This window comes from Podarcis pityusensis, assembly GCF_964106645.2.
Source record: "Podarcis pityusensis genome assembly, chromosome: 17".
NCBI classification, from domain to species: domain Eukaryota; kingdom Metazoa; phylum Chordata; class Lepidosauria; order Squamata; family Lacertidae; genus Podarcis; species Podarcis pityusensis.
This window is the reverse complement of record NC_138042.1, coordinates 21,348,767-21,370,811: the sequence shown is the minus strand read 5'-3', so window position 1 is coordinate 21,370,811 and position 22,045 is coordinate 21,348,767. Positions and strand designations below refer to the sequence as shown.

The window sequence follows — 22,045 nt, the reverse complement described above, 5'->3', positions numbered from 1 at the left end:
GGGCTGAACGTTCGTTTATGGTACTGCATTCTAGCAAGAAAGATTAAAATGTTGTATCTGAAAAATGGCTTTTAGGCCACATACATTTAAAGCAGTATCATATCATTTTAAACAACCATGGCTCCCTCCAGAGAATCCTAGGAACTATAGTTTAAGAGTTCTGTGAATTTTGGGAACTCAGAGCTACAATTTTCAGTTCTCTAGGAAGGAGGGCTGACTGTTAAACTACTCTGAGAATTTTAGCTCTATGAGTTCCCCTAACAATGGTCAGCACTCAGGTCTTATTTTGTACCCCAAAAATGTGGTGCACCCATGTCTTAGACACCTATTAGATTTTGGTGGGTGGGATACACCTTAAGTTTTATTAAGATTTATTCTTAGAAAGCTGTGGGTCCCTTCTACCAAACAGCTGTAAAATGGATGTACTCATACAACCATATGTGTTTTTGAAAGCACACTAGGAAAACCACATCCCTTTCCCTTACAACAAAGCATAATAATTTTGTAAAACTGTTCTTGTGTTTCATTTGTGTATTTTTTTGTTTTATTTTATTTTTTGAGGCTGAGTGTTTTCCTTTGGTGGAGAACACATCACTCTTTTTCTTCCTTTTCAAAAACAACAACAACAATGGTAGAACACTTTGGAAAATTCAGCCCAAACCAGAAAGATTATTTGCCAGATTAGCTTGGAGGGCATTGTGTTGACAGGATGATGCCTTCTTCTGGACTTGATAGGCAGACTCATCAGAGGGAAGCACCACCCTGTCAGGCAGAATGTCCTCTGACCTAATCTCCAAACAAAAATTCATGGTAAGTTCCGTTTTCCCAGCATCATTTATTGCATGCAGCCAGGAATCAAGCTGCAGGAGTAGAAAATAAGCAATTGGAAGTATCAGAAAGGCACGAAAATGCACTCAAAGCACATTTTGATTGGTGTTATGGAAGTCCTTTTCCAAAATATTTGAAATCTTCTAAATTACTCACAGCTAAAGAAAAAAGAGCTAATTTTCCTTTCTCTTGTATTTGCCACAGTGAAAAAAGCTGGCTCAATTTAGGGAATTGTTTTGTATTGTTGGCTCCCTGGGTTAATTTCCATAGTTCTCATTCTTACAGAAAGAGAGAGTCTCTCTTGCAGAAAGTCATCTTAAGAATATGTGCTGTACCTGGCACAATGGGTTCTTGATTAGGATCTTTATAACCTAATGTAATGCAAATAAATAAATGTTGATAATATTGTTGATAATATTGTTGATGGAAACATCAGATTAGTTTAATGCAGCTGCTAAGATAACCAATTATTTTCAGTGATGGCAAAGCTACTATCTTTTTATTGTTATTGAATTTCATTTGTGATAATGGAATATTTTCATTCCTTTTCCTGTTGAAACCAATGTAAACTAATGGCTCAATATACGATAAGAAAGCACAACACCGAAAATAGTTCTATTTTTGTAAATAAATTACTTTGAGTTATCTATTGCATGCTCTAAAGTAAATGGACAGCTGCGTGTTATTGGCAAGCCATTAGTGTGCAAAGATAATGTACTTATTGCTTAGACAAAAGGTTGACACAAGAGCTCAAATCAGTTGATTTTTCGATTTCAGGCTTCATCCAGACTGTCTTGAAAACTGTTTAGCTGTACCTTTCAAACACAGAGATGAGAATCTGGCACTGTTTAAAAGGCTATTTCTAGGCTGTCAGTCACCTGAAGTCCAGGGAGATGTACAGTACATTTACCTGGGACATGCTGTTTGTAGACACAGTAATTAGATCATTTATGTGGCTGTGTGGCTTACAAAGATACAGCAATAAATAAGAAGAGAGATAAGGAAGATGACATCACTGATTGTGCATTAGGCCCCAGAGCTGTGACTTTATCCTTGTTCATCTTGTTGCTGTTTGAAAGATGGATCCAGCAACATCCTCAGACTGTGAACCTGGCCTTCACAGTGCAACCCTATCCAGAACGGGATTAGTCGTTAAAGAAATTTTTTAAAGGCTAACTCATTTTTAAAACGTTTCGCATTTGTTTTAAAACTTCCTCCACTGTGTTGGGTTAATCCATTGCTTAATGTCTTAAAAATCCCACAACCCTAGTTCACATTAAAGGGTCTTTCACTGAGATCCCGAGGCTGGAGGCTAGTGTCAGAAAAATTGAAACCATATAAATTAATGTAGTGTATCCACGGAAATGTTTGAAATCAGACTCCAGGAAGGTTAACATCGAGTGTACATGCTATACTTAGCTTGACGCCCCCGTCAACTCAACTCAGTGTTAATCAGTTAACTTCAGTATACTGAATTGTTTCTGTTGTAAAGGGAGGATTCTTAAAAGTCCACTGTTTTGGAGTTTCAAGGAAGTATATGTTCAGTCCTTCAACTTTAGGATAAATACTGTCTCTAAGGATGTGAACACCCAGCCATAAAGTGCATTTGCTGCCTTCCACAGAAACAGATCTCTGCTTCCTTCCTAACTGATCCCTTGCTCTGCATAATAATAATAATAATAATAATAATAATAATAATAATAATAAATGTTCTGTGGAGACTTGGATCTCCAGGCCTGGATTTTCCACTAAATAAGTGAAATCACATAAAGTGGGGGACACCTCCACTTTAATAGGGAGGGCACTATTGGAAACACACCTGGGAAGGCCACCAACTTCCCAAGACTCCGGGGTGTCTCTCTGGTGGTCCTCCCTGGCTGTAAATCTCCCTCAGGCCAGAGAGACCAGTGATAAGCGGCCCCTCCCTCCTGAGAGGAGCACACTCGTCTTCTGGCATATCATAACAGAAGAAAGAGTCAATTGTAGTTCTAAAACTACTTTATTTACAGTCTATATATACAGAGAATCCTTCTGCATGTCTGTGCTTTTTGAGCACCAGTACAGAAAAGCATCACAAACAGAAGTGAAACTAACTTCCAACAGTACTGAGACTTCCTGTCTCATGCTATCTCAGACACACGATATACACAAAACATAGTGCTACTGCTGGAGAAGCACGGATGGATAAAAATCCTAACAGGCACATGGGGAGGAGAGAGAGAAAATGAGACTCACATGCACCATTGGGGCTGCTGCCTGGAAATCAGTCGGGTCCGCTGTCCAGCCTGTCCCAAGCCTTCCCTTGATTAAGGATGCTTCCTGGAACTACTTCTGTTGCTCTGTCAGTTCCTGGAGCCAGGGGTGGAGGAAGGGGAGTGCGGGCCACCCTGGGTGTCACCACTGAAGGGGGTGACAAAATGCCAGGCGGCACTCACCGCAAGGCCTGCAGTGCGCCCGAGCCACATGTCTCTCCTGGGTGAGATGCAGTGGCTTGGATGCGCACAGGCTCTGTGCTGCCCAAACGGTCTGCCCGCTGCCTTCACCCCCAGCTGTAGGGCAGCTGAGTGGGAGGAGGCAGGCATGTCAGGAGTTCAGCTTACACTTGAGTAGGAACCTGGCAGAGACACATGCCCGACTGGCATGTTCCCTCTCTCCTGGTCAATCGTTCGGGAGCTTCAAAAGCTTTCTTCAGGCCGAACAGCACAGCGACCAATGCCAACAGCCACTGGCACACTTAGGGATCCGCAGAGTCTTTGCAGCTTGCGTGACGGAACCCCAGCAACTCAACATTTTGGCTAATCTTCTGTATTTATATATAAATACACACGGAGCACTGCAACATGGCTCCCTCTCTCTCTCTAGCATCAGGCAGCAAAGAGAAAAAATACAAAGGACAAAAGTCCCACTTCACGGAACACGGTAACACAAACATCCTGTCTCCGTCACATCCCACTCTGTGGAGTCAAAACATACACCATCATGTGATAGACAAAAACCCCATGACTGCAAACATGGAGCAGGAATTCATAGATCAGGTGGCCCCGTGGTGCGCCCCACCCCTGGGTGTGGCGTCCCAGGCGCCTTCCCTCAGTCACTTCTGGTCAGCAGCCCCAAGCGAAGGGAGGCCAATCAATATATTTATTTATTTCATGGCAACCCGCATAAATGTGGTCATGTTTGACTGGAGTGTGCATTAGTGTGGAAGGGGGATGCCTCCATTGACACCAGAAAGAAGTTTAAAATAGTCCTTCCTCCTTATGACACGGAGAGTAGCTGTTCTGCATAAGGGGACCAAGTTAACCATCCTCAAGGCTGCCTGTGTGGCGTAGGTCCAGACATTCAATGACTAGATTGCCCTGTTTCCTGCAACTCTTTGGGTTCCTTTGTAAACAACATAAGTTGACTATCAGGCATTTGAAAACTGGATCTCTTTACTCTAATACTGAAACATCTTTTTCTCTCTCTGCGTATATATTTTGTTCTTAACAGTAAGCAAGTCTTGTTATTATAATGAATAGATCATTCTGATCATATGAAGGGCTTGATTTATTTTGCATGTATATGGAAAAGAGATTGCTTGTCTTCTTCCGTTTCTTCACAAAGAGAAAATAAAACCATATTTTCTTATTTTCTCCCAAGTTTCCCCCTCTAAATAAGATGGTTGTATTTCCAAAGTTTGGCCAACATATTAGTAGGAAATTAAGTTTCACTTTTTTGTAGAGTGAGCAAAAAATAAATAGAAATTGATCTATAATTGCCTTCCCTGAATCAATGGAACTGTGGGTTTAACTTTTCTTTTTCTTTCTTTTCTTTTTGCATAATTTGTTTAAGTCAAGTGGTTGACAGGGCTCTGAGTATTCATACAGTAGATTAAGCAAGGTGATTTAAGTGAAGTTGACCAGGATGTGCATGACTGCCCTTTTACATTCTCATTTCTACTGCATTAAATGTCAAAAAGAAGTGTTTGTTCAACTGGGCCTTCTGAAGTTATTTTGGTTGCCAGTTTCATTTTAAAAATAACAACAAAACCCACAACTGTTGCTGTACATCAGAACAAGCATCTGAGACCGGAATGGGCCTTGGTGCAGTGATGACATTCTCAATCTAAGTTTCTAAAAGTAATCTAAGATATAACTGCTGCATGCCAGCCAGTTTTATCAATGATAGTAACCTGAATAACTCTAACTGCTACTTACAGCTGTTATTATTTTGACTGTAGTGATACTACAGCAATGCATTGCCCATGGTGCACTAAAAGATAGATTGGAATATAAAGTAAGGCTGGATAAAAGATAAACAACTGCAAGATGCAACAAATGCAAGATAAAAACCATGGGTAGGCAAACTAAGGCCCAGGGGCCGGATCCGGCCCAATCGCCTTCTAAATCCAGCCCTCAGGCGGTCCAGGAATCAGCATGTTTTTACATGAGTAGAATGTGTCCTTTTATTTAAAATGCCTCTCTGGGTTATTTGTGGGGCATATGAATTCATTCATATATATTTTTCAGAATATAGTCCGGCCCCCCACATGATCTGAGGGACAGTGGACCGGCTTCCGGCTGAAAAAGTTTGCTGACCCCTGATAAAAACAATATGACAAGCACTAGATTGAATATTTATTTATCTTATTTAAAAGCATTTATAAACTGCTTAATATTTCGAAAAACTTTAAGCAGCATTGAGTCTAAGAAGCAAGCAATATATCTCTAAAACAAGAACAAACAAGCTGAAATCAATAAAGCAGCAATATAGAAAATGAAAGTGAATAAAAAAGAAAATTTCAAAAGGCTTCAGTCTTGAGCATAACTTGGTCGGTAGAGCACGAGACTCTAAATCTCAGGGTTGTGGGTTTGAGCCCCACGTTGTGCAAAGGACTTCTGCATTGCAGGGGGCTGGACTAGACCAGAGATTCCCAAACTTATCTGGCCTACTGCCCCCTTTTCAGAAAAAATAATAATACCCAGAACTCCCCTGGAAATCTACTTTCTTCAATGTAGATTAAAAACCCATGGGGCTAAAAAAAAAATGTTTAGGGATACTCTCATTTTGACTCGGGAAAATCAGCATTTTATCGTTCAAGGCGGGGAAAATAAATACAGTAAATGGACAAAAGTACAAAGAACATGCATTACCTCACTGCTTCACACATTAAACACTCACTTCCATCTGAGACTCAGGAAATCCTGTGACAGGAAATGAGGCAGCCATCAGGGGTAGCAATGGAATTGACAAATCACCGTGCTATTCAGCCAAACTTACGATTCACCATGCTAGAGAAGAAACTAAAAATTGTAAAAAAAAATAATTAGTGAATCTCCTGTTAGATTCACAGAATGTTTAGGGGTACGCGTACCCCTGCGTACCCCCAGAAAAAACACTGGGTATAGCAGAAAGAAGGGCAGTAATAATAATGATAATAATAATAATAATAATAATAATAATAATTTATTATTTATACCCCGCCAAACAAATTCCAACAAAATATTAAAATACAATCATCAGTACAGTACAGAGACAACAGTAGAAAATGATGTTCCGCCAGCACAGAAACACACACATGTGTGCCTCTAGTTCAGCTTTTCTCAGCCTTGGGTCCCCAGATGTTGGTGGACTGCATCACCCATCAATCCCTAGCAAGAGGGACAAGTGATCAGGAATCGCAGGAGTTGTAGTCCAACAACATCTGGGGACCCAAGGTTGAGAAAGGCTGTTCCAGGTGTACCACGCAGCAAGCTGACCACAGCACTCTGCGCCAGACCAATTACAAAGGAAGCCCTAGTTAGAGTGCATTACGGGAGTCAGATTGTGAGGTTACCGACATATGAATCACAGTGGCTTAAACTAGCCCCATCCATATGTCCTGGGCTTATAAGTTTAAGGCAATTTGAACAAAAATTGAAGACAAGTCCCTAGCCAAGCAAGGCTTAGTTCCTTAGAGAGGAAAAAATAAATGTATTTTTTTGCACCCAACTATATAAGGAGGGACAAACCTAGATAGCATCTTAAAAAGCAGAGACATCACTTTGCCAACAAAGGTCCGTATAGTTAAAGCTATAGTTTTCCCATTAGTGATGTATGGAAGTGAGAGCTGGACCATAAAGAAGGCTGATTGCCGAAGAATTGATGCTTTTGAATTCTGGTCTGGAGGAGACTCATGAGAGTCCCATGGACTGCAAGAAGATCAAACCTATCCATTCTTAAGGAAATCAGCCCTGAGTGCTCACTGGAAGGACAGATCCTGAAGCTGAGGCTCCAATACTTTGGCCACCTCCTGAGAAGAGAAGACTCCCTGGAAAAGACCCTGATGTTGGGAAAGATGGAGGGCACAAGGAGAAGGGGGCGACAGAGGACGAGATGGCTGGATAGTGTTCTCGAAGCTACCAGCATGAGTTTGACCAAACTGCGGCAGGCAGTGGAAGACAGGAGTGCCTGGCGTGCTCTGGTCCATGGGGTCACGAAGAGTCGGACACAACTAAACGACTAATCAACAGCATGTAAGGAGGCAAAAGGCTAGGCTCTAGTTACAAACCTGGGGCTAGTGCAGTGATGAGGAACCTCTGGACCCTTTTGATTTTGTTGTACTCCCATCATCCCTAACCATTAGTCATCCTGGCTGAGGTGGATGGATTCCTGCAGCATCAAGATGTTTTGCCATCTAGGTACCATAAATTCTTGAGTGTTCTTAAGCACAGCGATGGGCCTATTTCCAAATCTCCCCAAAAATAATATGCTGGGAAGCCGTGCATGTTATATTATTTGTATGATAACTGCAATTATCCCTTGATAATCTGAAAGTGAAATGGGTAATTTCACCTGTCATTTAAACAATTCATAAACTCACTTTAACTGGCAAGCACATTTATGGTTTCATTTTGCTAATGGCTTTAGTAGAAAGAAAATAAAGCTCTTATTGACATTTACTATGACACTGGCTGTTTAAAAGAGCTAATTAAACTTGAAAACCTAGTTTTTGGTTTTTAGAAGGTGATTATCACTGGCTTAACAAAACAACAAACCATAAAACCCTAATAACTTATTAACCATAGTCTCTGTAGTCTTGAAGGAGAAATTGTTTTAATATAACAATAGCTTATTAAACTACTATGGAAAAGTATAGATTAAACTGAGAGTGACTGTAAAATAGCACAACCTTGCATCTTTTAAAATAATAAAAATAAGAATAACCAATTAAAACATATTCTTATAAAAAACTTAATACTATAAATACTGAAGGAATACTTTGTATCATAAGTTGTAATGCTGTTTTAGTGTATACAAAGTAACATATTCAAAATATAAGATTAAAAACAAATAAAATGAAACCTACATACAGCAACAGTGTTTTGTGTTGTGTAGGCTCCTATGATGTGAGTGACAGGCCCCACCTGCTAGCCTGCTCCCTAAAATATCACTGGTTTGCTCATTTCTATATATAGGGTGCCTACATTCTGCATGTGCTTTAGACACCTATTAGGTCCATAAATTACCATACAGTATAGCATATATTCAACACAAAAAACAGTGACAATTTGTTGTCGACAAAGGACAGCTAGACATATAAAGGGCCCCATTACCTTCAGTAGCTTAGGGCCTCATCAAACCTAAATCCGGCCCTGATTTGCCATACAGTGGTACCTCGGGTTACAGATGCTTCAGGTTACAGACACTTCAGGTTACAGACTCTGCTAACCCAGAAATAGTACCTCGGGTTAAGAACTTTGCTTCAGAATGAGAACAGAAATCAGGCGGCGCAGCGGCAGCAGGAGGCCCCATTAGCTAAAGTGGTGCTTCAGGTTAAGAACACTTTCAGGTTAAGAACGGACCTCCGGAACGAATTAAGTTCTTAACCCAAGGTACCACTGTACTTGGTTTGCTGATGTTGGATTCCCGAACATGGTTAGGTTGAAAAGAGTACATGATGGGGTGATTTGAAGGCATGTTGCAGGAGGACATGAAGAATGTTGGGATCTGAAAGACCCAACGCCTGCCCCATCTGCTAGTACACACCTAAACCAGGAAGTAAACTATGCCAGACATGAAGTTGGCATCGTTTGGTCCAACTTATTTCTCTCCCCATGTTTACTAATGGGAGGGGAAAGTTTTTAAAAGAAAAATCCTGAAAAGGGACAGAGGGTTCACCTTCACGTCCACCCTTCCAGCAAGATCCCAATAAACAATTAACTGCAATTGCCCCATCTAATTAGGTTGTGTGTTAATATATCAGCTTTCTCAACATGAACAAGATATACACTGGAACCCAGGGCCCACCCACTTGCTGTCCGGCACAGAGCCACTTCCTTTGTTATCTTAATAGTTCAAACTTAGAAGGCTATTACCTTACCAGGAAGCTAGCCAGGAATTGAATCTGTGCTGGATCCAGGAATTAGAAGGATCTCAGAATTCCAGCCTACCCACCTCTCCAAACTTGTAACGCTAGATTTCCTCCCTCTTCCGTTTTTCACCTTTCTTTCTTATTTTATTTAAGCCGGTCATCTAGGTAGCTTTTAAAATTCCTTGTATCAGCGGCTTCCTGCTGCTGCACACTCCGTTATAAAGACTGTTGAAACTAAGAGCTATTATTTTCTTCCCAATCAGAAGTAAATACAATAATCTTACTCCTGCTGTTTGAGGTTAACTTGCCAGTGAGCTTCTCCAGGGCAGCGTGGTGGGAATATGAGAAAGTGGTAGGATGGGGCACCAGCTAATAACAGTGTTTATGGTCTTGTACCTGCGGTGATCTTGAGGTAATACCAAGAGTTTGCCAGGAGAAGTCAAAAGGTTTGAAATACTTCCTCTGGAAGGGTGCTAATTCATCATGGTAAGCGGTCCAGACAGACGGCTTTCCTAAGCGAGCAGAACATATAAAGTATAAACTGAAAGTAACAACGGCTGAAAAACATGAAGTTTTCCTTCGTATTCCAAACAGTAAATTACTGGGTGCGCTCAGAGTTTAATAAGCTACAAAGAAGCATGAATTATATATCATTACTGTAGTGCCTATATCTATATATCTATATATATCTATATATCTATAGATAGTTAGATATAGATATAGATATAGATATAGATATAGAAAGATAGATATATGTTGTTTTGGCAGATTGGTTTCACTTCTTTTATTGTGCATCAGCGTGCAATTTAAGTGTGCTAAAGAGGATGTATGAAAAGCTTTAAACGTGTTGTCAAGAATAGTCTGCCCTCTTTATAGCATTTGATGACCCTGCCATGCAATGGTGTAGCCAGGATTTTTTTTGGGGGGGGGCAGGACTTGGTTAGGGGGGCAGAACTGACATGATTGGTCAGTTGTTGTTAATAATAATAATAATAATAATAATAATAATAATAATAATTTATTTATATCCCGCCTTCCCCAGCCGAAGCCGGGCTCAGGGCGGCTAACAACAATATAATAATACAACATTCTAAAATCATTTCATTAAAAAATTACTTCAAATCAAAGTGATGGCAACCATTGGGCTAGAGTTCTGAGAAGATTGCCAAAGGAGGGAGTCAGGCTGTGCCCTGCCCAAAGGCTTGGCGGAGCAGCTCTGTCTTTCAGGCCCTGCGGAAAGTTGTCCAGTCCCGCAGGGCCCTTTTATTGTTGTCAAGTCATTTAGTCGTGTCCGACTCTTCGTGACCCCATGGACCAGAGCAAGCCAGGCACTGCTGTCTTCCACTGCTTCCCGCAGTTTGGTCAAACTCATGTTAGTAGCTTCGAGAACACTGTCCAACCATATCGTCCTCTGTTGTCCCTGTCCCTCAGACCTTGTGGGGGGGGGGGGCTGGGCTATATTTTGAAGAAAAAAATTGAACAAATTCATATGCCCCCAAAATAACCCAGAGATGCATTTTAAATAAAAGGACACATTCTGCTCATGTAAAAACATGCTGATTCCTGGTCTGTCCGCAGGCCGGATTGAGAAGGCGATTGGGCCGGATCCGGCCCCCGGGCTTTAGTTAGCCTATCCATGCTCTGGATGCATTCCACATAAGGGGTTTGGGGTTTTTTTGGATCACTCTTGTATTCTGTTCTCTTTATGTTTTGACACTTGAGACCTGCTTTTTGAAAGAAGCCTAGCAAGTAGGCATTCTTATTTCTAAGAAAGAAGCAACTCTCTTGGGGTGGCGGGGGCGGGGAAACGGACAAAACCAGAATCATTCTTTAATGGGCTGCTAGAAAACTGCTGTGGGGTGCTGTACTCTCTGGTCCTTTCTCTAGAGGCCGAGATTGCTGCTTTGACAGACCTCAAGATGGTGCCACTGGAGTTATGGAAAGAATGACCAAAAGTTGAACTTGCTCTTTCCTCAAGGCGATGCAGAAAGACAGGCAATGTGGTGGTATCCGGCCAGTGTGTTTCTGATGCATTTTTAATGCAAAATATATTAAAACGTGATCTTGTCAGGTTTATTTTGGTTCCTGTCAGAAGCAGTTGAGAAGCAGCTGCTAGATTAAAAATGGTGATGTTGGTGGCGGCAGCAGCGGCGGTGGGGAGTTTTTAGTGCTCTGAATAGCTAACATACTTCACTTAAAAATAGATGCTTCAACTCTTTGTGGGTTTTTCTTTTTTCTTTTCTTTTTTTACAATGCCACACTATTCTCTGGGAAAGGCATCCATGTCCACATTATGCATTTGCTTTCTCCAGTTAATCCATAACAAACTGTGAAATTTCCAATATGATTACAATTTGACCATGAAATCTGTCATGAATAATTTATACGACTCTCAACCATGTACACCGGTGAGCCTCCCATTATTTCAAATGAGCCTTTATTACATTGAAGTTTAGCAGGCGGAATACTTAACCCTAATAGAGAACGCGTACACTGCGGGGCATTTTACTACAATGTGAACCTGAGTAGCATCGACGATTTTAAAGGTATTATTCATCTATTAAAAGATTTCAGGACTGCCTTTCATAAAATGTATCAAAATGGTGCAGAACAATTTAAAAATAATAAAATTACATATGAAATAAACACTTCACACAGCAGACTATGAATAATAACAACCTATCTAACGTATGTTTACATCTATATTTCCTTTCCTTGCCTCTTGCACCTCGTCTCTGTTTTGTACCCTTGCTGTTGTGTATAGTTTCTGGGTAATTTTTGTCTGTTAGAAAGAATTATTGCCAGAAATTTGGAATGTATATGCTTTATTAGGGTTATCAGATGTAACTTTTAAAGTTATTATTTTTCAGGGAAATGGGGGGTTCCTTAATATTGCCGATTTCTGCAAGTTCAGTGTTCTAGTTACATAGTAACTATCAAGGGCTTTTGGACAGCGAACACCTAATTACTTAATGCATTTCTTTTGATCATGCAGATTTGTACATTCTTAGCAAAACGTCTGTCTCTTGGAGTTCATGGCTGATTTACAGGGTCAGATTTAAGGTGCTGGTTTTGACCTTTAAAGCCCTTCATGGCCTAGGACCCTCGTACCTACGGGACCGCCTCTCCTGGTATGCCCCACGGAGGAGCTTAAGGTCCATATATAGCAACACCCTAGAGGTCCCGGGCCCTAAGGAAGTTAGATTAGCCTCAACCAGAGCCAGGGCTTTCTCAACACTGGCTCTGGCCTGGTGGAATGCTCTGTCTCATGAGACCAGGGCCCTGCGGGATCTGATTTCTTTCCGCAGGGCCTGTAAGACAGAGTTATTCCACCTGGCCTTTGGCTTAGAATCAGTTTGATTCCCTCCCCCTCTTTCTTTTTTTTTTCTCCTCCTATGAAGAGATTGCACCCTAATGTTTTAATGTTGTACCTTAATCTTTTAAATTGTAGTTTAATCAACTTGTTTTTATTATTGGTTGTTAGCTGCCCTGAGCCCGGTCTTGGCTGGGGAGGGCGGGGTATAAATAAAAAATTATTATTATTATTATTATTATTATTATTATTATTTACACTAACTGCACAGGTATCTTGCATTTGGGTAACAGGGCCTTTTTTTCAGCTGGAACTCGCCAGAACCCATTTTTCTAACCTCTCAGGTGGGCACCATTGCCATTAAGGGAATGGGGGAGGTGTTCATGCTAAGTTCTGGCACCTTTTTCTTCTGGAAAAAAAAATAGCTTTGGGTAGCACATTTTAGTGCCCTCAGGTTTAGTGCCCTGATTGTGAAGGACAGATATTCAGGTTTTATTGCAGGAATCTGACAGCCAATATCCATACAGGGCTATCTTAAGCATATGTGTCACCGGGGTGCAAAGATCTGCCCGGCACACAAACACACACACCCCGGTTGCCCAGTCCCAGGTGTGCAGTAGGGAGGAACCAGCCAGCCACCTCAGTGTCTCACTGGCTTGGTCACCCCCGAACTTGCGGTGCAGAGCCGCCCACAGCAGAAGAGCCCACTGTGGCGCTTTGACCAATGGGTGTTCTCTTCCCTGGACCCAACTCTTGGGCCCTAGACTCTCGGCCTGGCACCCCTGAGAGCCCAGCACCCAGGTGCCCCGCAGCCCTAGCCCCTATGGGTAAGACGGCCCTGTATCCATATTCAACCTTAAAATCCTCCTTCAGCCCAATATTTCTTTCAGGTACTGCTTTGTGTGTGAGACATCAGAGCAGAAAAATAATAATCCTAATATCAATTGCTAGAAGAAGCAAAATTGTTGCTTTCCCCATCTGCACTAGAACACGCTTTGTGCTCTGCCTTCTGTTTGTATTTTATTGCAAATGACTGCCTTAATCATTTGTTACTTTAATTCAAAACTTGCAGAAGGACACTGGTGCAAACAAAAGCTAATGCAAACAAAGGCTCTTAATTGCTGGCTACAGCACTTTATGCAGAAACGGTTTCCATGAATGTGAGCAGAAGTAGAATGGGGAATAACATGCAAACTAGAGGTACTAGTATCATTCAAATTAGAGAAGCTGCGTCCAACACATTTTAACTTTCATTTTATGTACTCCTAATCACTTTTCTTTTATCTTCCTTTTTCTACCCATTCTTCCATATCAACAAAAAGACATCCATGCATTCAATGTAGTGACACCCAGAGTTCTGTAAGTGGTTAGAAACTTGGACTAGGACTTGTGGGACACCCAGCCTCAAATTCTCACCTAGCAGTGAGGTTCTCAGCCTAATAGGGTTGATAGGAGACTGAGAGGATCTGTATAGTCATTGTCCAAGGGCTGTAACACAGAAGATGGAGCCAAGATCATTTTCTGCTGCTCCAGAGGGTAGGACCTGGACCAATGGATTCAAGAGACAAGAAAGGAGATTCTTACTAAACATTATGAAGAACTTTCTGACAGTAGAGCTGTTCAAAAGTGGAACGGACTCCCTCAGAAAGTGGTGAACTCTCCTTCCTTGGAGGTTTCTAAGCAGATTTTGGGTGACCATCTGTCATGGATGTTTTAGCTGTGATTCCTGCATTTCAGGGAATGTGACTAGATGACCTATAATTCTGTGATTCTGTGGGTGCAGAGTCCTCTGTATTGAACTCCTTGGAGGGAAATGATTAAAAGTATTACACTCAAAGTATTTGATACTGCTGTATGCACAGATATTGAGACTATCTTCCATTTGGAGGGAACTACAGAATTGACCACAGAATTACCAAGTGTGGATCAAATCATGTGGGAGAACACCTTGGCTATCTGCAAGATAACTTGCCAGATAGCCTTCCTCTCCCTCTTGATCGCTGATCAGCTGTGGTGGTCGAATTTTGGTTGTGACTGTTTAGAAGAAGGAATTATAAAGACTCTTTACCAAATTAGTTTCTCTGTTAGTAAGATGACCCTGTCACTTCTGGCTAGGACTGAGAGTCAGGTTGAAGAAGGCTTAAAGAGGACTTCCTTGAGAGCCAGTGTGGTGTAGTGGTTAAGAAAGGTGGACTCGTAATCTGGTGAACCGGGTTCGCTTCCCTGCTACTCCACATGCAGCTGCTGGGTGACCTTTGGCTAGTCATACTTCTCTGAAAGAATGAAAATACACAGTGGGATTTAAACTTTTCCTGGGAGATGATGGCAGTGAAATTGCTAGACTGGGCAGTGTGGAAATAAGAATACTGGTACTGCCCATTCCCTGGCACCAGATGTCATTTGATCAGAGCAGAACTGTGGAATAAGTAGATGTAACCAGCTGTAGATGATAATGGACATTTGGTAAGGCTTTCCTTTTCCAAGGAATAATTACCGGTATGTTCCAGACCAGACAATTATGCTTAAGAGTGGGATTGTCAAGGCAGAAGCATGAGGGAATATAATAATAATTTATTATTTATACCCCGCCCATCTGACTGGGTTTCCCCAGCCACTCTGGGCAGCTCCCAATAGAATATTAAAAACACGATAAAACATCAAACATTAAAGACTTCCCTAAACAGGGCTGCCTTCAGACATCTTCTAAAAGTCAGATAGTTGTTGGTTTCCTTCACATCTGGTGGGAGGGTGTTCCACAGGGTGGGCGCCACTACCAAGAAGGCCTTCTGCCTGGTTCCCTGTAACCTCACTTCTCACAGTGAGGGAACTGCCAGAAGGCCCTCGGAGCTGGACTTCAGTGTCCAGGCTGAACGACAGGGGTGGAGACGCTCCTTCAGGTATACTGGGCCAAGGCTGTTTAGGGCTTTCAAGGTTAGCACCAACACTTTTATTTGTGCTTGGAAACATACTGGGAGTCAATGCAGGTCTTTCAAGACTGGTGTTATGGGGTCTTGGCGGCTGCTCCCAGTCACCTGTCTGGCTGCCGCATTCTGAATTAGTTGTAGTTTCTGGGTCACCTTCAAAGGTAGCCCCATGTAGAGTGCATTGCAGTAATCCAAGCGGGAGATAACTAGAGCATGCATCACTCTGGTGAGACAACCTGCAGGCAGCTAGGATCTCATCCTGCGTACCAGATGGAGCTGGTAGACTGGCTATAATTGTTAAATGACATTAGGACAGAGAGCCCACAAAGCCATCATTATTGAGATGTGCTATCCTAAAGTTACCCAAAGAGGTGGTTGTCCTTTTGCGTTCTACCTTTACAATTGCGGCAATGGTTGCATTATTATTTCTTTGTGGAGTGTGGGTTATGTGGATTAGAACATCTGAGGCCACTACTGGTTGAGAAGGAAGGAGGTATCAGTGAGTTGGGGCACAGTCTGATTTTTTCCCCCTTTGGTGAGAGCCTCAAGTGGGAGATTGCAACTGGAGTCAGAGCCAGATTGCTGTCTAGAGTATAACAATAGTGTGTGATAGATGGATGGCGATTTCTTTTAGTTGTATATATGGGTAGTTTCATTGTCTCCTCATGTTTTCGCAGTGCATTTTAGTAAAGTGGTTGGAATGATACGTAATTTCTTTGATTCATAAAAATACTTAAATACTACAATTTCATAAAAAATACAAAAGCATTGTATGATATCTATCTTTCTATCTATATATCCTACGTAAAAAGCAATAGCAAAGATAACCGGGTAATTGTAACACAATTGCTTCTTTAATTGTGTGCATAAGACTGGCACCATAGAAAAGATTTCAGCAAAATTTAAAAATCAGTGCTGGAGATGCCTGCTGATTTTCTGTTGGAAGAGCAGTCTGCAAGACTGGGCCAATAACAGTGAAAGCTTGGATTCGAGTGGATATCAAATGATCTTTCCCCTCACAGAACACATTGCAGTAATCCAGTCTTGTGGTTGCTAATGTCCAGTAATCAATGCAGCTGGTGAACCAGATAAAGCTGGTAGAATATACTCCTAACCTCCGGATGTTTGGGCCTCTAGAGTCAAAAATGTATCCAGGAGTACAGTACCTCCAATATCTGTACCTCATTCTTCAGAGGGAGCACAATCTCAGCAACAATGGGTAATGTACTTACAGGGTATGGAGACGGATTGCATAACTGCTGTGTGAGTTTCCCTTTGGGTACCTGGAAGTGTTAATGAGCCTTTTGCATGTCAACACTTTTTTTAAAAAAAGCTGCATCTTCCAATTTTTCTGCCCAAACTGAAGGAAGGAGAGAAACTGGGAAGTAACAGAGTTCGAAAAAGCCTCTCCTCCTTCCGGAGGAGAGGGGTTGCGAGCGGGAGCCGATTCCCGTGTCACGCAGGGGGCGTTCTGGCCCTTGCCCTGCCATCATCACTGGCGCGCCACGCCTCCCAGCTGGGCACCCAATCGGGCGACACCGTGGGGGCGTGGTCTAGCCACTCAAATGCGGCCGCGCCAGCTCTCTCCACCATTGCACTGCCAATCTCCATGAGTCCCACCCACCACTCCCTTTAGGGCGTAGCTTCTTGCCCGACCTTGCTATGGCCCCACGGTTGGTCGCCCTGGTTGCCCAGGGGGCCTGGTAGGAGTTTTTTCCATTTGGCAAATTGGTACCAGCCTCTTGGTTTTTTCCACCTACCTCGTAGCAATCGTCACAACTTTCTTGGTATTTGGCGGTTAGGCATTGGAATGTGTTGTTGGTGTATGGAAGGGCAAGGTGTGGCCATCGCCTACCCCTTCACTGATGGGTATTCTGTTAAAGGAATCCGGCGGTCGTGGATCCTGTCCGATGCCCTGTGTGGCGGGGGGCCATGGAACGACCCTCGGTGACATCAGGGGAGAGCTTATAGTTGTATTTGCATCAACAGGCTCCCCCTACTGGTGGTTAACCCCTCATCAGACTCACCCCTCACCGAGTGGGTGGAGTCAAATCTGCTGTTGTCCAATGCCTAAGCCAATACCTTCTCACATGCTGTAATCAATAAAGTTGTGGCCTTTTCTAGCCCATTAACCTAATATCCTATATCTATGTGTCTTTATTATTCCCAAGCGGGGGGCTGGTCCTCGAATCACAAGCTCAAATACATGGTCACATACCTGAAGAACATTTACCTTCTGGATAATCTGAGCAGATCTTTTATGCATTCAAAATTTGCAGTGAGTTTCAACCTTTATAAAGAATTGGTGCAGTCTGAATCACTGCCTTGTTCAATATTTGTTTTTCTGTAGATTGGGAGAATCTAGTCCGTGCATTTATTGACTAAAGCTGTAAATTAGATTGTGAAGGCAGATAAGGTTCTGTAAGTTACAAATGCACCAAGTAAATGATTTCTGGGTAGCATTGTCAGTGCATGCAGGTCTTGCTATCTGAACACAATACATTCTCAGAAAACTATTTGTTGTGCAAACAATCGCTTTATAGGGGTCAGCAAACTTTTTCAGCAGGGGGCTGGTCCACTGTCCCTCAGACCTTGTGGGGGGCCAGACTATATTTTTTGGGGGGGGAAGAATGAATTCCTATGCCCCACAAATAACCCAGAGATGCATTTTAAATAAAAGGACACATTCTACTCATGTAAAAACATGCTGATTCCCGGACCATCCGCGGGCCGGATTTAGAAGGCGATTGGGCTGGATTTGGCCCCCAGGCCTTAGTTTGCCTACCCATGGCTTAAAGAGTTGATGATTGGTTTCCTATGGGAAAATTTCTAATGTATTCCCAACTATGGAATGTTGAACCCAAACTGAGGGGGAAACCTGGGAAACCCCAGGGAAACCCTCTGAAACCTTGCAAAAGGCAAACAAGGAAGGAAGAAATGCTCCCTTGTTTGTCTGATGTCTTCCCCTTCCTCCCTTCCACTATGGTTTCTGGTGAAACAGTTGCGGTAGACCAGCAAAACACAAAAAAGTAAGATTTGTTTAAGGCTTCTTATCTGTTTACAGTACTACACACAGGTCCAGCTGTTTGGATATCTGAATCTGTGATGTGTATAGCGAAGTTTGGGTACTAATTTCTTGTGTTTGGATAAGTGATAAGTCTGTTAAAAAATTGTGGGGCACACCTTCTGAAAACATAATATAAACACAGCTGACCCCATGCAAGACAGTGTTGTGGTGTTTTCCCTTAAAGATTCTTAATCTGGTTCAAAATGCATCTTCGGAACTCTTCAGCTTGATGGACTGCTAGGGATACATCCCTGGAACTGAATTAGAAATTTAGTAGCAGAACATATTTACTAGCAAGACACCTTGCAAATGCTAAGAATATGTCATGTTTCCAAATTTCTTGTAGCTGCCACCATAAACAAATACGTACATTACTCATATTGCTCCCTGAGCACAGTAATCTGCCCTTTAATGGCCTGTAAAAATGACACTGTCATATGGCTCTGGGAAGGTCAGGTCTGATTTAAATTGTTGATGAATTACTAGCTAATTCAGCATGACAACATTAAAATGAAAAGTGGTGGACATTGTAGTTAAAATCCTAATGATGACAGTAATGTACAAACTAGTGAAGAAGACAAAATGTTTTTTCTCTTCACTTCATGTTGATGTTTAAAGTTTAAAATGTATTGATTACTAGCTATTCCCTTCACCCCACCCCAAAAAGTATATGTGGCTGTAATATAATTGCTGATTGATGTGATTGTTCATCTTGTTTGATGATCTGTCAAACATGGTGCCATCAAACTGGAAAGACAGGTTTTGTAGAAATAACTAATAAATTTAAAGTAGAACAGAAAGCAATTAACGTCTTATAAACTACACCCACTGAGATAAGCATTCCAATTACAAATTCCATTATTTTCCCCAGTCCGTTTTATGTTGAATACTGGGTTTTATTGCCAAATACCTGACAGCCAGATTGGAAATAAGCCACAACTGTCAAAGTATAACAGCTCTGACTATTTGAATCTGTTACATTGTGATGTTTCTCATGAAAATTTAATGACGAGCGTGTATTCGGAGAGGTTCTGTGCATAAGAGGAATGGATAGAATTTAATTACCCTTATTAAAAATAAGAGAGAGAAGCTCTTTGCTTACTCCACCCTATTAGTATGCAAGATAGATTATCTTTGTTGTATGCTTGTTTATATGAGAAAGGGGCCTCTAGAGTGTTCTTTGTGAGCCAAGAAGGAAATGGAAAGGTCATGCAAATGCATTAGAGTAGTACTTCAGCATGGCACAAGTCAAACCTTATCAGCAATTCCCAAGGTAAAGGCTTCACATCTTATAATTTGTTATCTAATGTAGGTTTCTTTGGTAAGAGCCTATAGCAAATGGCCTAACATTGTCAGCCTTTAACACTTCCTGCTTATTGGCAGAGATAAAAAGACATTCACACTTGCAGAAGATTAGTGACTACCACTCTCCGGTAGCTATATTTATGTGCATTCACATTGTCAGTGATTAAATAGCCTTGGAGAGAAAGAAGTCACCAGGGAATGCAGAGATTTGTCAAGTATCCAAGGATATCCCTCCAAGTTTTTCAGATGCCTCCGAAAGCTTTGCGGCAACTTTGTGAAAAGATCACACCATTTCATGGCAAAGCAAGTAATGTGTTTGACATTGGACAATTTGTAGTCAATTATTTTTATTCCTTAAAGAATTGCATGTCAATACCAGCTAAGCAAGATGTTTAATAACAAAGGATGCATTATACAGCAGTTATTGGTCTTTTTTCTTTCTCTTGGTGGGTTATCTTGAAACAAAATAAGAAATGGCTGTATGGCTGTACTGCTTTTTTAAAAAATCACTGAAGCCTTTATAATGTTATAAGAATTTTAAAGTTATATAGGTATACGGTACATTCATAACTGTATATATAAACCACATGTCTGAAACCCCACAGAAAAGGTCCTGAACAAATTGACCTCAAATATTTCTCTGCAAGGTCAAAGTGGGAAACTTCCCCATAGTCTCTTTCCTCACAAATCCCATCCTCACAAATCCTGTCTTAAGGGCACGTTCAAGATATGAACAGGGTGTGAGCCTGTGACCTGTGACCTAGATTCAGGAATTAAGTAGTTATAATAACAAAAGAGTGGCCAAAATCCAGATAATGCAATCAGGTAACTTGCCAGACAGGAGATAAACAACACACTCAGATTTCTGTTGTAGACCTCCTTTTCTGTGATGTATGTATGATGTTCCTGGGGGTGGTCTTGGACTCCAGGGTGAGCAATTTAAAATGTCTGTATAAGGGCTTGCACGTATGGCTCTGGGTCCTCCTCCTCTCTCCTGCGTGTGGGGGGAGCACCCTGTTGCAAAAGCTTTAATAAAAATCAGGCTTACTAGCTGCTTTGCTTCTCAATATTCTCTGGTTGGTCTCTGATATTTTCTCCTACCGATAGAGAACCTACAAAAGGACTCTATATGGACTCTTGGGTACCCCATAAGGGAAAAGGAGCAGGTTTTTTTTCCTCATAACAATAAGTAGTAAAAAAACAAAAACCACCATACATGTCTGGACATTTTTGTTATGGAGCTATGCTTATTCTGATCATACCTGTTTAATCAGATATGGATCCAAATAGCCACCTAAGAGAGGCTTCCATGCACCTGAGTGAGATTTGAATTTGTACCTCTGGGTCAGCAATCCTGACTCTTCCAAAAGATCCCAGCTTAAAATAAGCTTGGCGATCACACGCCAGGATGAAATCGTTTTCTCTAACAATAGACAAAATTAGTTGTATTAAACAGTGTTGCTCAATACAGTGATACCTTGGTTGTCAAACTTAATCCATTCCGGGAGTCTGTTCGAAAACCAAGGCGTGGCTTCCGATTGGCTGCAGGAGCTTCCTGCACTCAATCGGAAGCCACGTTGGATGTTCAGCTTCCGAAAAACGTTCACAAACTGAAACACTCACTTCCGGGTTTGCGGTGTTCGGGAGCCGATTTGTTTGGGAGCCAAGTTGTTGGACAACCAAGGTACCAGTGTAGATGGAAGCTTTTCGTCAGTATCTTTTCGTATCTTTTAGTGATACCCACCTCCCTCCTTTGCGTCATCTGATCTAGAAAGGCTCCAGATTCAGAGGATTAGAGTGCAGGGAGGAGGAGGAGGAGAAATTGCAACACACACACACACACACACAACCAAGAAAACTTTCTAACTCCTTTTCACTGATGGAAGCCTTAACTCTTGGCTGTGTGACGACAATGGATGCAACCCAGTGTGTTTGGAACACACATTTAGAGGATGTGCAAATGTAGCTGTGATAGGAAATGTTTTATAAACCTGATGTTTATCTCTTTTTCAGAGGATCAAATTCCTCGTGGTTTCCCCACCATTGATATGGGCCCGCAACTAAAGGTGGTTGAACGCACTAGAACGGCCACCATGTTATGTGCAGCCAGTGGCAATCCTGATCCTGAAATAACTTGGTTCAAAGATTTTTTACCCGTGGACACGAGCAACAACAATGGACGTATCAAACAATTACGATCAGGTAAGGTCTTGTTACTGTTTGCACTAATGCCCAAAATTATACTCTCTCTTATTTTACGTTCCTTTTTAATTATT

The 22,045-nt window shown here is 41.8% G+C and overlaps 1 protein-coding gene across 27 annotated transcripts in view; it reads left to right on the top strand.

Annotated features, from left to right (window-relative positions):
* PTPRD (protein tyrosine phosphatase receptor type D) overlaps positions 1-22,045 on the top strand; it is a 722,358-nt gene that overhangs the window by 525,843 nt on the left and 174,470 nt on the right. For all 27 annotated transcript variants that reach the window (XM_080987670.1, XM_080987673.1, XM_080987664.1 and 24 more), the window contains one exon: positions 21,783-21,971. In XM_080987670.1, the coding sequence (XP_080843796.1) occupies positions 21,783-21,971 (189 nt within the window). The remainder of the gene's footprint in view (positions 1-21,782; positions 21,972-22,045) is intronic.